This window comes from Balaenoptera borealis, assembly GCF_965194805.1.
Source record: "Balaenoptera borealis genome assembly, chromosome: 8".
NCBI lineage: Eukaryota > Metazoa > Chordata > Mammalia > Artiodactyla > Balaenopteridae > Balaenoptera > Balaenoptera borealis.
Window position 1 is genome coordinate 107,488,724 of NC_138865.1, and position 16,131 is coordinate 107,504,854.

General features: G+C 40.0%; 1 protein-coding gene and 1 long non-coding RNA gene across 6 annotated transcripts in view; both read right to left on the bottom strand.

Moving 5' to 3' along the window:
- The window catches only part of LOC309633452, a 589,090-nt gene that overhangs the window by 417,198 nt on the left and 155,761 nt on the right, over positions 1-16,131 (bottom strand). The gene's annotated exons all lie outside the window — the stretch shown is intronic.
- The window catches only part of BRINP1 (BMP/retinoic acid inducible neural specific 1), a 504,031-nt gene that overhangs the window by 41,447 nt on the left and 446,453 nt on the right, over positions 1-16,131 (bottom strand). For all 5 annotated transcript variants that reach the window (XM_082402242.1, XM_082402245.1, XM_082402243.1 and 2 more), the window contains one exon: positions 12,780-12,885. In XM_082402242.1, coding sequence (XP_082258368.1) covers positions 12,780-12,885 — 106 coding nt within the window. The remainder of the gene's footprint in view (positions 1-12,779; positions 12,886-16,131) is intronic.

Consider the following 16,131-nt stretch of genomic DNA (forward strand, 5'->3'; position numbering starts at 1 on the left):
AAATAAAAACTTGAACACACTGTTCATAGAAGCAATATTAACAAAAAGGTGAAGACAACCTAAATGTCCATCAACTTATGAATGGATAAACAAAATGTGGTCTATCCACACAATGGAATCTTAACTCAGCCATAAAAGAACGAAGTACTGTTACATGCTACAACATAGATGAAGCCTGAAAACATTTTGTTACATCAAAGATGCCAGAAACACACACAAAAAAGCATATTGTATGATTCCAATTATATGAAATGTCCAGAATAGGCAAGTCCATAGAGACAGAAAGCAGATTAGTAGTTGTCTGGGGCTGGAGGGAGTGGGGAAGGGGAAATTAATTTTATTACATTAAATTACGTTAATGAATATGGAATTTCCATTTGGAATGGTGAGAAAGTTCTGGAACTAGATAGTGATGACAGTTGCACAACACTGTGAATATACTCAGTGCCCCTGAATTGTGGATTTTAAAATGTTTAAAACATTAAACTTTGTGTGATATATATTTTATCACAGTAAAAAATTAAGATTCAAAGCAAATTGATTTGACAGTTCAAATAAACTTAAATCAGTAAATATTTATTGAGCGTATACTACAAACTAAACACTGAAATAAGAAGTGAATAATGAACACATTAAAAAGGATATGATTCTACTTTCAGGGAATTTAATTGCAATTTAGTAGAAATATGAACAATTGTGCACATGAAACGAGGTAGAATGTATCTAGAACACAGTAGAAGTGCATGGAAAGTGCTACATTTGCAGGGCCAAAGAAGAGCTTAATTCTGCCTAAGATGTATTGTAAGAGAAAAAAATAAAGATTGACTTAATAATCTTAAAAAATAAACAGGTACCGTGTTTAAAGAGAGTCAATGTATAAATTTCCAAGGGTGATTTATTTAGGTTTTGGCCATCCTGACGCCTGATTTGTGTACAATCAGAGATCAACAAGGAATCAAGTGGGATGTGGTGGTTAAAGTAGGTCAAATTGTCACATTGATCACGGATCAGTCAGGAGTTCCATGCTGCACACTCGGCCACAGGTTTATTGAAAGGTATAGCCCCATGTGATCACATACCAAACGATAAGTCTTCTGATATTCCCTCCCCTCAACACCAGCTTATGCTCCATTAGCATTTCCACCTCTTTCTGTACAAATCTGAGTCTTGAGTCACCAAATTATTCCAGATTTCCCGCGGTCAGAGGCAGCCCTTTTTATAGTCATCTATACCTGGAATGTTGCGAGGCTTTCGTAATCGTCTGTTATAAAGGTATTTGATCTTTTCTGGTTCTGGATTCTTTTGAGAGTATGAGAATAGCTATGGAAATGGCACACCTACGCACATCCACAAGTTGGCAAGTAATTTTAGGAAAATCACAGACTTTCTAAAGTAAATAGCAGAACCTATCAGCACGTAGAAAGCGCTATACAACTACCTCCTCCAATAAAAACCATGATTATATGTTCCAGGTTGAGACACAATATGCTACACACTTTAAGAGCACTGGCATTGAGTGGACCTGTGTTCGAATTCTTGCTCTGCTGGCTACAAGAGCGTTACTTAACTTCTGTGAGCCTCAATTTGCAAATCTGGAAAATGGGTCTGTGTTGAGGTTTCTGAGAGATTAATATAAAGGAATGAGCTGTATACCTGGCACATGAGAACTATCCAGGAAATCATAGCTATTATTTTGTATCAGCCCTCTTGGGTTTTAGGTCAGGGGCTTTCAACATATTTTTCAAATAAATGCAGAACCATGACTCCGAAGCAGTGGTGTTTTTATTCCCATTTATTAGAAGACCTAGAGAAGCTCAGAAACTTAATTAACTAGTCCAAGGACTTATCACTATCACATGTGCTCTCGGACATTCCCTATTTGTCCTCTGATTGAGTTTTAACTGATATCTTCAATCCACTTCCTAAGAGGAGCTTCACTTCTCACAAGGCAGGGAACATGATGCTCCTTGGCTCATAAAGGAAAACCAATATTTGGAGTCAAGCAGTTGGGTGGAAGTCAGCAATCCCATTTGTCGTGAAGGCGCTGCTCTTTTATTCAACAGGCTTTACAGACAGAGCCACAGGAAGACGGAAACACGGATTCCCCTCAGTGCCTCCTAGGCCCCTGCTCATCGACAAGAAGGGCCTTATATGTCCATGCCACTCTCTCACTTTGTCCCAGCTTACCCTTCCCCCTCCCCATATCCTCAAGTCCATTCTCTAGTAGGTCTGTGTCTTTATTCCCGTCTTGCCCCTAGGTTCTTCATGACCATTTTTTTTTCCCTTAGATTCCACATATATATGTGTTAGCATACTGTATTTGTTTTTCTCTTTCTGAGTTACTTCACTCTGTATGACAGACTCTAGCTCCATCCACCTCACTACAAATAACTCAATTTCGTTTCCTTTTATGGCTGAGTAATATTCCATTGCATATATGTGCCACATCTTCTACATACACTACCAAACGTAAAATAGATAGCTAGTGGGAAGCAACCGCATAGCACAGGGAGATCAGCTCAGTGCTTTGTGACCACCTAGAGGGGTGGGATAGGGCAGGTGGGAGGGAGGGAGATGCAAGAGGGAGGAGATATGGGAACATATGTATATGTATAACTGATTCACTTTGTTATAAAGCAGAAACTAACACACCATTGTAAAGCAATTATACTCCAATAAAGATGCTAAAAATAAATAAATAAATAAATAAATAAATATTTTTAAAAAATAAATAAAAAATGTGTTTATAAAAAAAAGAAGGGCCTTAGTCGCAAGCTGTTGCGTGTGACCCCGGGCTAATTCTTAATGAGGATGCAGCCCGAAGCTGCCGACTAGAGCAGGCTCTGGCAACAATCACTCCGCCTTCCACTGGGGTCACAAGGCCACGTGGGGTGATGGGGCTTCATGAAAAGAAGGCCTGATGATGTTCCTCCCCCTCTTCCTCGACTACTGCAGCTGGGCAGGGACTTGTTCCCATTCTACCCACATCTAGAATGTGTTGTGCTGACTCAAGGCTCCCTGAGAAAAGTAATCACGGATCCCAGGTGGCTAGGAACCAAAAACCGGGGGTTCTTGGGAAAGTGACTTCACCTCTTGGGGCCTCAGTTTCTTCATCTATGTAATGGGGAGCATGATCCCCATCTCTTAGCTGGTGGGAGGGATAAACTGGCTCATGGATATAAGCACAATATGCCTAAGAAGGAGTAACAGCTCAAAATAACGTTAATTTTAAACAGTTCAAATACTCTGTTCCCCTCTCTCTATTACTTGTTGCAAGAGGATTTTAAAAATCATTATCTTCACTCCATTTATAATGCCTGGCTACGGAGGAAAGGGATTATTGATTCTACTTCTCTTCCTCATCCTCCCTCTGCTTTTCCTCTACTTCCTCCTCTATCCCCTCCCTCTCTTCCTCTCCCACTCCTCCATCCTTTACTCTTTCACTCCCTTTCCCCTTCCTCTTTCTCTCCTTCCCCCATCCTCCTTCTCTTGTCCCTGTAACGCCAATCCTATGCAAAAATCTCAATTCAGCAAATACATATTGAGCCCCAATGTCCACAGCATTCTGTTGAATACAATGAAACACAAAGTTGGCAAAATCCCGTCCTTAACGAGGCCAATCATCAAATCTAATAGAAGAGGTAAAACCAAATGCAAAAGAACATGTTGCAAGGTGAAGTTTTAAAAAATGCTGTACAAGAGGTCTTAAAGAGGCTTCTCAGAAGAGGTGGCATTTGGAGGAGTAAAGGGGCATGACTCTTGCTTGAAAGATGGACACATCCAATGCAACAGAAAAGGCACATGCACTTTGAAGAATGCTATCCACGCAAGAAGGCTCCTGGCATAGAGTAAGCCCTCAGGACATTGTCCTTAGGTTGAACTGGATCCAGCATGATGGAGAATGATAATCGTAAGAATTCAGAGAAAGGAGCTCACTATGGGCTGGGTGATTTATTCATTTAATTATTTATCCATTCATTTATAAATTCATTTAACAAATACCTTCTGATCATTCTTTATGCACCAGGTTCTATACATCACGCTAGAGATAGAGAGGGCTCTTACCAGTGAGGAATTTATACTCCAACTGGGGAGTCAGATTAATAATAGGATGATTATACTATTGTATGACAAATCCTAGGGAAGAAGGTGGGCAGGGTGTCTAACAACCAGGGCAGAAGCATTAAGAGATGTTTTCCTGGGAGAGGTGAAAGTCCAGGAACTGGAGAGATGATGTACAAAAGTTTGAAGCAATAAAAAACAAAAAAAGATGCCTGTAGTAAAATGTAAGAAACTCCACAGGCCTGGAGTAAGGATATAGTATGTACTGGATGATGGAATATGACAAAGCCAAGAAAATTGGCAAGAGTTTGATTATGAATAGCCTGGTGCCCAGGTCTATTCCTTATACCCATATCAGAGATTGTGAAGGGTTTTAAGCAGAGAAGTGACAGTATTTGATTTGATTTGAAGAAGCGCACACTGGCTGCTTCAATGGGGATGGACCAGCAGGAGTGATCAGAATCAAGGAGGCTGGTTTGACAGTCACTGCAATGATCCAGGAAAGAGAGAAATGATGCTGGGAGGAGGTGAGCCAAGACAGGGGTAAAGAAGGAAGGATTTCTAATGAGGGGATGGATATTAGTGCTGGGTATGGAAAGACGGACTGAACTCAATAAAAGAGAGAAGGGAAGTCATTTAGGGCGTGAAGAGATTCTGAGTGCATGAGTGATAGGAGATAGAGACTGGTCTGGAAGAAGCTGAGGTTTCAAGAAAAGACACAAGGAAAGAAAAGAAGGGGTAAGGGGGAGGAGGAAGAAGGAGGAATGAAAGAAGAAGGAGAAAGAGGAGGAGAAATAATTTAAGATCAACAAGTGAAATGGGCCATTTGAACGTGAATATTAGGAGGAGGCTCTCAAAACACAGCAGAGTCTCGGGTGGCCTCTCTGGAGGTGCAGAGTGTAGACGATGCCTGGAGTCTTTCGTCCCATACCCCTCACTGCCTAGCATCCCATCTTTTCAAGATCTTGACTGTACTCTTGTCCACCTTTCTCTTTTGGAAACTGAGAGTGGGTTAGTGACTTCACTGAGGAAAACACTACGTGTCACTGAATCTAAGATGCCATTTATTGTAAAACGTATCACTGTTTTGCATACACTAAGAAAAAAAATAACCTGCCAATTAAACTATGACATACCATCAGTTATAAGAAACATTCTAATTTCAGAGATATTAAAATCTGAAAAATCTTGTAACACATCTATGAAAAGGGATCAGAAGTAAAGTTTAAGAGAATGGTCCCATTACCACAACTGTGAATTGTACCCACCCCACCTATGGGTCCATAGGTTCTCCTTCCCTTCACTCTGTATGAACTTGCAGGAGCTCTTATCTAAGGCAAATAATTCCAGTCATATACAAGATCCTATTCACTCTTACCTGCTCAACTATGACCCTAAAATAATCCCTCTTACTCATAGAATCAATGTTTCCCTCTCTGAAGAATAACTCCCATCAGCATATAAAAGTTTTGTTGCTTCTATGTTAAAAGAGAAGAAAAACTCATGCACTCCACGTCACCTTCTGCTATTGTGCCATTCACTGCGAGATTCATCCGTAGAGTTTGCCAAACCCCTACCTTCACTTCCTCTCTTCTTATTTTCTCTTGAACTCACTCTACTCAGGCTTCCACTCCCATAATTCCATTGAAGCATCATTGTTAGGGTCACCCATGACCTCCATGTTGCTAAGCCCACTACTCTGTTCTCATCTTCATCTTACTCATCCTATAAGCGGCGTTCGACACAGTTGACAACGACCTCTGCTTTGGAAAACATTCTTCCTTTGGTTTCCAGGATACCACATTCTCTTGGCTCTCGTCCCACGACACTGCCACCCACACCCCTGGCCACTTCTTAGCTTCCTTTCCTTGTTCCTCATTAGTATGCCTTTACCCCAACTCTTCGATATTAAATTCCCCACGGCTCAATAACTGGATTCCTTCTTTTCTCTATCTACACTCTCTCCCAAGGTAATCTTGTCCAATCTCATGTCATTAAATATCATCTCTATGCTAATGTATATCTCTGTTCTCTCCCCTGACTTTCCAATGTCCACTCAACATTGACATTCGTATATATAAGATACTTCTCAAACCTAGGTTCAAACCCAATTAGATTCGAACCCAATTCCTCATATCCCATCAGAATGGATCCCTCCCACAGTATTTACCACAGCAGTAAGGCAATTCCATCATTGCTGTCGCTCAGGCAAAACTTTGGGAACATCCTCGGCTTCTCTCTTTTTCTCACAAGCATTTTCTCAGTCCATTGCCAACTAATGTCAGCACTACTTAAAAATATATCCACAATCCGATCACTTCTTACAACCCTCATTGCCACTGTCATGGTCCAGGCCGCCGTTTTCTCTCACCTTGATAAACACTATAGCCTCCAAGCTGGTTTCTCTGTTATGTGGTCTTGCCCTCTACAGTTCTTTTCTACATAACAGTCATAGTAATTCATGTAAAATGTAAGTCAGCTCCAGTTACTCCACTGCCTGAATTTCCAGTGGCTTCTCATTTCATTCAGAGTAAAATCATGGAAGTCTGTTCCATGGCCTACAAATTTCTAGATGACCTATTCCCACACTATCTCTCTGATTGTAAAGAAAATATATTTCTTTCTTTACTTGTTTCTTTCTTTCTGCTCCCCCAATACCCACACACTAAATATAAACTCCAAAATGACTGTGACTTAGCTTATTCATGTCTCTACATCCCGCTCTTAAAACAATGTCTGACATATAGTTGATGTTCAATAAATATCGCTAAATGAATAAGTGAATGTGTGAATGAATACATTTCTGGATTATCCCTAGATTTCAGCAAAATATTTTCTCCGCAGCTGTTTCCGCTTCAGTGAGCTACAGAGGCAGAGGTCTGCTCTCCATACATCCATCTCACCAGATGGATACTAGATTAAACCACATGACGATGTCGGTAAAACACTCAATGGGCTTCTTGGAGAAAGAAGGATAAAAATAAGAAGTTATCATTATGCCACTAGCATTATTACAACTAGTTTAGTTCGGTGGTTGCTGCTTTGACTACTAATAGCCTCTGTTCATTTCCATGATCCTTTCTTCCTCATTTTGAGTCTCCTTCTCCAATCCTCCTCTTTCTATTTCCTATTTCCCTCCATCTTTGCCCTGTCTTGTGAACCTTTTATGAAACACCACAAAGTGAATGTCATTAGACTGTCATTCATATCATCCTCAATCTACCCAAATAAGCCTCTGCAGAATCTCACGCCAGCCTCATTCAGAGGCTTTAGGAGAGGAATAGAGGAATACAGAGCAACCTGTTTTGAGAAGGAGAAACTCTGAAGTCAGGTCGGGTTAAAATTCTGGCTCAATCACTTATTAAGACACCTCTCTCAGCCTCAGTTTTCTCACCTGCAAAATGGGGATGTTATTTATGCCTTCCTTATAGGAATGCTATGAAGATTAAAAATGCAATAAATCCAATTATACAAAACAAATAAATAAAGAGTTAAAATAAAAACAAATACATAAATGTAAATATAATAAAAATAAATTAACACAGTCCCTGGCACTCAAGGAAGTGTTTTATAAATAGTATCTATTATTTCTGGTTCCTCCACCCCTCAGTCCATGCAGTTTCCCTTCTAGCTGGGCTGGATCACCTCCTGATCATTTGTCTCTGCTTTATTCATGTCTTCTCTTTGCAGAGGATGTGAAGATAGAGCACATTATTAAATAAATTTTTAATAGCTGCATATTGTATACACAGAAATGTATACATATAAATCATGTGTGTACAGCTGCATGAATTTTCACAAAGTAAACACATCCATGTGTGGCTACTGCGATCAAGAAACGGAACATTACTAAGACTTCCAGAAACCTCTCTCATCTCTCTTCAGTCACTTCCCCATTCCTCCTCCACAAAGGTTAATGCTCTTTGGAATTCTAAAGCAATGTATTTGTTTTACTGTTTCTGAGCTGTGTAAGAATGGAATCATACAGCATTTCCTCTTTCGTGTCTGGCTTCTGTTATTTAATGTTGCATTCATGAGATTCTTCTATATTTTTGCATGAAAGGGTAGTTGATTCTTTCTCATTTCTGTATTGTAGCCCATCATGTGAACGTATGATAAGTTATTTACCCATTTTTTTGTTGATGGGCATTTGGGGCTATTTCCATTTGGAGGACTATTTTGAACAAAACTCCTATGAACATTCATGGTTTTTGGTGAACAAAGGTAACATTTCTGTTGGGCATATTCCTAGGAGTTGTAATTGTTAGGTCATAGGGTGAGGACATATTGAGTTTTCAGTAGAAGCTGCCAAAAAGAGTTTTCCAAAGTGGTTGTACTAATTTATTCTCCCAGGAGCAATGCATGTAAGTTCCCAGTGTTCAACATTGTCACTCCTTGATACTGTCAGATTTTTTCAGATGAGCCAGACTGATTGGTGTGTTATGACACTGTTTTAATTTACATTTTCTGAGGACTAGTAAAGTTAATCACCGTTTCAAATATTTATTAGCCATTTTGATATTCTTGTTTGCGAAGCGCCTATTCATGCCTTTTACCCATTTTCTTGTCTTTCCGGATTGTCTGCCTTTCTCTTATTGGTTTTAGAGGTTATTTACATATTTTACACATGAGTTCTCTGTCAGATACATTTATCGCCAATATTGCCTTCCAGTCTGTAACTTGCCTTTTCATTCTATGAATAGCATCTTCTGATAAACAGAAATGCTTAATTTTAAAGTAGTCCAATTTATCAATCTTTTTCTTTTACTTAGTGCTTTATGTATGCTACTGAATAAATATCAGCCTACCCAAAAGCCATGAGATATTCTTCTGTCTTATATTTAAGTTTTTTTTGTTTTACCTTCCACCAGGAGAATATTTTTCCTCCTTTCTGTTTCCTCTACCTAGACAGATATAATGGATTACCTCCTTTTCCACATCTCTGTAATAGTACACATTACTTTTACTAGCTCTACTACATTATACACTACCTTGAATCGTACGTATTTTCCTGTCTGTCGGCTCTATCTTATTCCCACTCTCCATTCACTCAAATACCTAAATCTTTCATGGTCTTCTCACTAAATCCTGGTAATGACACCTCCTAAGTAACTCCAAAATTGGTCTGTTTCTCTCCATCCCCACTGTTGCTTCCATGGTTTCAGTCTGTGACATCTCATCTTGAATACTGCAGTAGCCCTTAACTAACCGGTCACCAACCTCCAAACTACTCCTCTCTAATTAACTGACCACACAGTAGCCAGAGTGATCTTCCAAAACATTAATCTCTTCCTGCTACTTTGTTTTTTAAAACCCTTTTATGGTTCCCATTACTCTCAAATTAATATTCAACTCATTAATGTGCTACAGAGGCCTTCTAGGATATGACATATTATTTTGCCTTTCTCACCATTGATATCTCTGCTTTAATCTCTTAAGATCTTTTCAATTTCCTTGAATGCCATTCACTAGGACTCTGCTCCATAGTTATGTCCCTGCCCCCTTCTTCACTCTTCAGGTCTCATTCTGTGCATCTTTTTATCAAGAAAACTTCCCTGATTCTCCAGTAGGTGAAATCTCCATACTACAGGGTATCAAAGAACCCTCACAGTTCTTTTCCATCCAAACTCATTGCACATTATTATTTGTCTAAACCCATGTTTTTTGATAGAGTGTATATTTCCTTGGGGCAAAAAGTATGTCTGTCTTGTTCACCACTGTTTTCTGTGCCTAGCTCAATGCCAACATGAGTTCTTGAAAAATATTTGCTGAATTGAGTTGAACTGATTTGTGCTCATATGCCCAGGATCTAGCACTGAATTTGGCACATAGTCAGTCTCGATAAAGGTTTGGTGATTCAGCATCTTCCTAAGCATCAGTATCAATTCCATCACCAACACAGTGGAATGATGATTAAATAGTTTCTATAGGGGCTTCCCTGGTGGCGCAGTGGTTGAGAATCTGCTTGCCAATGCAGGGGACACGGGTTCGGGCCCTGGTCTGGGAGGATCCCACATGCCGCGGAGCAGCTGGGCCCGTGAGCCACAACTACTGAGCCTGCGCTTCTGGAGCCTGTGCTCCGCAACAAGAGAGGCCGCGATAATGAGAGGCCCGCGCACCGCGATGAGGAGTGGCCCCCACTTGCCGCAACTAGAGAAAGCCCTCGCGCAGAAACGAAGACCCAACACAGCCATAAGTAAAATAAATAAATAAATACTTCCTTTAAAAAAAAAATAATTTCTATAACATCCCTACCAAACGTCACCAACATATAACCCTAATAACAAGAGAGTCACTATATACTTCAGCAGGACATTCCAGGTTTGGACATCAATGTGCATTAGAAGATCTATTTTATACTGAGTTTAAACTGAGATCTAGTTTAAACCTGGGATCCTTGTAATTTCCTACATGTAGATCAGGTTTGCCTCATTTTATCCATATTATTGAATTTGACTAACTTTTCTGTAAGACGGCCCTTTAGGTATCCACAGACACATCCTTTTGCTCCAAGTCCTCCTTCATCAGTTATGTACTATAAGACACTCTCCTTCAGTTTCTTGATGTCCCTCTTGAAATGTGTTGCCCACACTTGGACCCAATCCTCCAGGTGTGCTCTGACCAATCTAGAACAGAACAAAGCTGTCATGTCCTTCTTTTGTGTGAATAACATACCGCTAATAATGTAACCAATGGCAGATCTGGGTTTTAGGACTGAGGTTTAGGCTACAGGTGCTTAATGAGAAAAGGAATTCAAAATTACATGTGAACATGAATATGTAGAATGAGAAAATTTAGGGACTTAGAAGGTGAGGGAGCCCTGGATCTTAAGCTTCCTTAGCTTCACTGTAAATCAGCTTCTAAATGGCCCTAAGATCTTAATAAATTCCTAGTGACATCCTGTTAATCCCGACTAAATTTACTCTGATTATAACTCACCTCCTACATGCACAGCAGGGTGATCAGACACAGACCGGAGCCATACTTCCTGGATTCAAGCCCTGCTCTCACTCCACAAGCTCACTGTAGGCATCCCAGGAGCTAATATTGAAAATCCTGGAGCACCCAAGGTAGGTCTGTCTTCCTTATTCATTTCTTATCAGGCATTACCAAACTCATGTCTACTCTTTTGTCTACTAAAGGGGTGTAGGATTATTCTTCATGTATTTGAGGTTTTGTTTTGTTGGCTTTTGTTTTAACACTAAACCACTCTCTTGGCCTGAATTTTCCTGATGGGTTTTCATTCATTGCTCCCAAGTGACACTACCAAGCTTGTTCTGTACCACTTTCCAACCATCTTCTATAACAGGAGCATGAATCAAAGAGTTGCCAAGGAACCAGAATATAAAAGTCATATTAGGCTCTGTTTAGCTCGACCTGCCAATCTCAACCCAACTTTCCTCCCACTGACATTCAGAATCACCTTTATCAGATACCTTTCTAAAAGGTCACATTCTTAGTTCGCTCAAAGTTAAAGCATATGCCATTTTTTATGACTATAAAGTTAATACATGATCATTATAGGAAAGTTAGAAAAGGAATTGGAAGACTAAAATAAACCATCTCTAACCTAATCATCCAGAAGTAACCTCTTTTAACATCTCGCATAATTCCTTGCAATGTTATTTTTCCTTATCCTTTTACATTAAGATCATGCCATACATTCAGTCAGAAACCATCCACTTTTTAATTAACATTATAGTAAATCATTTTCACGTATCTTGAAAATTCTTTATAAACAACATTTTAGCACCTGCCTAATATTATGTTGTATGGATGCTACATAATTCATTTAGTCTCCTCATGTGGAAAATTGAGCTCTTTACGTTGTTTTTTTCTTTGCTATTATAAATTATGCTTTTTAAAACAGCACTATCTATACTTAAATTCTTATCATTTTTCCCCCTACAATCTCCCCTCCTCTTTATGATGAATGAATCAGGATAAAATGACTATTTTAAAGAGTATATTTTCCTCAAGGTCTTGAGTATATATGGAGCACATAACATGTACCTGACATATAATAGATAATAAACAAATACAAATATGTATGTATTTCAACAAATTAATCCTTAGAATTGTTGCAATTTCACTAGCCATGCCTAAGAGTATCTGTCTTTCTATATTCCAGCCAGCATTGAATGTTCTCATTTGTAAACTCTGCTAAAAGCACACACACATATACACAAATACATATGGGTGTATGAATATACTGAAGACCACTAATGATTTATTTTTATTTGTTAATAAGGAGAAGGAAGTTTACATAGAACCAAAAATTCTATAAAATGCCCTATAGTTCTTGGAATTCAAATAATATCTGCCAAAATACATTGAGAATCAAACGCAATAATGTAGGAAATTCAGAGGCTATGATATGAAACTTTAATATATATTAGATCTGGAACATCTATAAATAACACTGTTTAGACATTTTCATCAAAATAATCAGAAAAAGCTCACATTTCCATACTTTATATCTGAAAACTAATTAATAACCATGAATTTAATGTCCCATATATGTTAAAATTTTTAGAAAGACATCATATCATAACTGTCTTAATTTGCATATTTTTATTTTTTGTTGGTTTCTCTGCCTTTCATCTTAGTTTTCATTCTCCCTCCACATCATGCCTCCTGATACCCTCTCATCCCTCCTCCCCCAGGCTTCTCTCCCCTCCCCCTCTCTGGTCCCATCATTTCCACTGACATCCTACCTTGAAGGTGCAGTTTGCTCTCCGTGCTTTGCAGAAGGACGGAACTCACAGAGTCCAGATTGTCATAGCTGTTACAGCCCAGAGGCCCAGTGCGTGTCTCTGTGACCTGGAGGGGACATCAAGGGCGACAGATGTGAGACAGATGCCCTTGTCTGGGACAGATCCTGCAGAGTCAGCCCCCAGCAGAGCTCAGGCAGCAGAGAAAGCCTGACCTGAGCCAGTGGCCACTTCTTGAGCCCCTTGCCTGTGTCAAGGACCATGCCTGACTGTTGCCAAGCAGACAACGGGATAGCAGGGCAACCGAGCAGACTGGAACCAGGACGCCCACGTTCTATCCTTGGTTCTCACTGCCCAAAGCCATTTCAAGTATTATATGAACTAAAAATAAGTGGAAACACTATAGTGTATTTCAAAAGCATGGGCTTTGGAATTAGGAGAGTCAGTGTTAAATCCTGGCTAGGCCCTTTATTTGCTGTGTGCCCTCAGGCAGTCACTTCTCTAAGCTCCTGCAACCTGAAGTTGGTAAATCCTTCCAGGAAGGTGGTGAGACTAAACCTGACGGGTATAAGTGCCTGACACATGGCATATGTTCAATAATTGACATCTTATTACCAGAGTCTCTATAAATTGTAACGTGCATTGTCGATGAGTACATATGCATTATCATTAGGCAAGAACAATAAAATTATTCCATTTTCCAAAAAAAAATTAGCAAAGAGCACAGTCAGCTCCACTGCAGAATGGTCACCCCAGTCCTCTGGTGGTGTGTTTCTAAAACACTGTGTTAGAATAATTGAGGTGGTGGACAACAGGGCAACAGCTATTCTAAAAGATAACCTTGAAATATGAATGGTTTAGTATGTAAAGTGGTTTCTTCATGTCTTTAGCCCTTACTTTCCATTATTTAACACAATCACTTGTAGGCTTGTTTTGAGGTTTGCATCCAGCTGTAAGGACACAGCACTGACTGTTGTCGGGAATGATGACTTGGGAAATAGTCACACAGATCTCCCATGCCAGCTCTGCCCCTGTCCAGCAGCAGAGCCTTGGATCACTAACTCCCCTTTCTAAGCCTCAATTTCCGCATCTACACAATGTCAGTAATACTGTTACCCACCCTAACAGTAAAGGGATCATATTTTTGAAGTATCTAGCACTTAGGAAACAGTACAAAAATGGAAGGTTATTAGGCTTTGCTTTTAAAAAATAATTTATTCTTTTTTGTGTACAGAATAATGACATCATTATTGTTAAATGAGATTCAAAACTACCAATCCATCTTGCTAAAGATGCTCAGGAAGAGAAAACCACGGGCAAAACTTCCCCACCCGGGTCAGCTGCTCATCTTAGACAAAGCTGGCAGGGAGACCAATTCTAGCCAGTTGGGTCTTGAGGTAGCGTCAAGAAATGGCTAGAAAAATCCAAGTGCCAGATTGAGTGTCGAGGATGGTGCTATTGCAAGAACGGCTTCTTGAGTGGCCTGTGTGCAATTTCTCTAAGAAATTCCTCGTAAGGAGGCACACTGCACTTCCGGGATGCACAAAAGAGGATTACCTTCTGACAGAGCTTCAATATCTCAATTCCGCATCCCATCCCGCGTGGAGGGAACCATTTGGTGATAATGCAAACCAGGCCTTTGCTTCACTCAGACTCCGATGGCTTCATCAAGCTCCATCTCTCTGTGCTGAGTTCCCTAACACCATAATCCCCCAATATAGGCGATTCTTCTCGGATAAGCTGGCTCTTTGTTGATCTGATTTATTTCTCCCCTTCCTCCCTCCCTCCTCAGCAAGTCTCTCCCCTCCCACATTTTTTCTCTTCCCTTGGTCAGTTTCTGACTCATCTGCCTGACTTCCACCAGGACTCCCCGGCAACCCCTCATCCCTTCACACACACACACTTTTTCCCTAGAGATGCCTTTTAAAGTCTTGATAGAAGACTAGGTCTGCATTTTATTCAGAAGAAAGATGCTCAGGAAGAGAAAATAGACTGAATGATGAGAGGTAAAATGCAGGTATAATCTGGTTTAAGAAACTTTGAGATGCAAAAAAGTCTTCATTGAAACCCTCCAAAGAACTAATCCTTTTTTATCAAAAATGTCCTCCTTTATTCTCTTTATAAAGTTAATCCTTGAATTTACTGCATTTAAAGTGGAATTTTTTTAAGTACCTGTGCTCTAAGGCATTGAGCTGAAAGTCCACAGCTGCTCTTACCAATGTGGCTATTTAAACTTAAATAAATTTTTTAAAAAAACCTTACAAATTTAGTGTCTAAGTAGCCACATGTCACATGCTCCATAATAACCCCATATGACTAGTGGCTCCTGTCTTGGCCAGCACAGATACAGTCTCTCCATTATCTTGGAAGGGTCTATTGGACAGCGCTGGGGTAGATGAGCATGGGTCGGCACATGACAGACTGCCTGATTTATAAATAAAGTTTTATTGGAACACAGCCATGCCCATTTTTTACACACTGATTGTATGGCTGATTTTGTGCTATAGCAGCACAGTTGAGTTGTACTAATACCGATCATATGACCTGCAAATCTTAAAATATTTATTATTGACCCTTTACAAAAAATACTTGTGGATCCCTGGTCTAGAGAGTAGAGTTCTAGCCCCTGTTAATGTACTGGCTAGGTGTGTAACCCTGAGCAGAAGTCTTTAACCCTTGGACCTGAGTGTTCCCATCTGTAAAATGGGGAGGGAGGATGAAAAACACAGGTGTTAACCAATTACTGACCTAGGCATAATCTGACTCTTGAGAGCTCTGTGACCTTTCGAAAATGATTTACCCACTGTAGCCTGTTTCTTCATCTAGAAAGGGAGGCTGGAAATCATGCACACAGAGTTTTAAGAGTGAAGGAGAGTAAGCTGGGACGAAGTGAGAGAGTGTCATGGACACATATACACTACCAAATGTAAAATAGCTAGCTAGTGGGAAGCAGCTGCATAGCACAGGGAGATCAGCTCAGTGCTTTGTGTCCACCTAGAGGGGTGGGATAGGGAGGGTGGGAGGGAGACGCAAGATGGAGGAGGTATGGGGATATATGTATATGTATAGCTGATTCACTTTATCATAAAGCAGAAACTAACACACCACTGTAAAGCAATTATACTCCAATAAAGATGTTGAAAAAAAAAAAAAGAGTGAAGGAAAGTACTATGGATAATTATGCCATGATTACAGCCAGGGCTGTCCCAGGAAATCAGTACATGTGGTCACCTTAATGACAATGCTCGGGATATTACGGGGCACTTGACAACCTCAGGCAGAGTGGTTGGCAGGGGGGCACTGTTAGCTCCCTGGGTCAGAAGCCAGGGATTTCATCTGCCCATTGACTCACAGA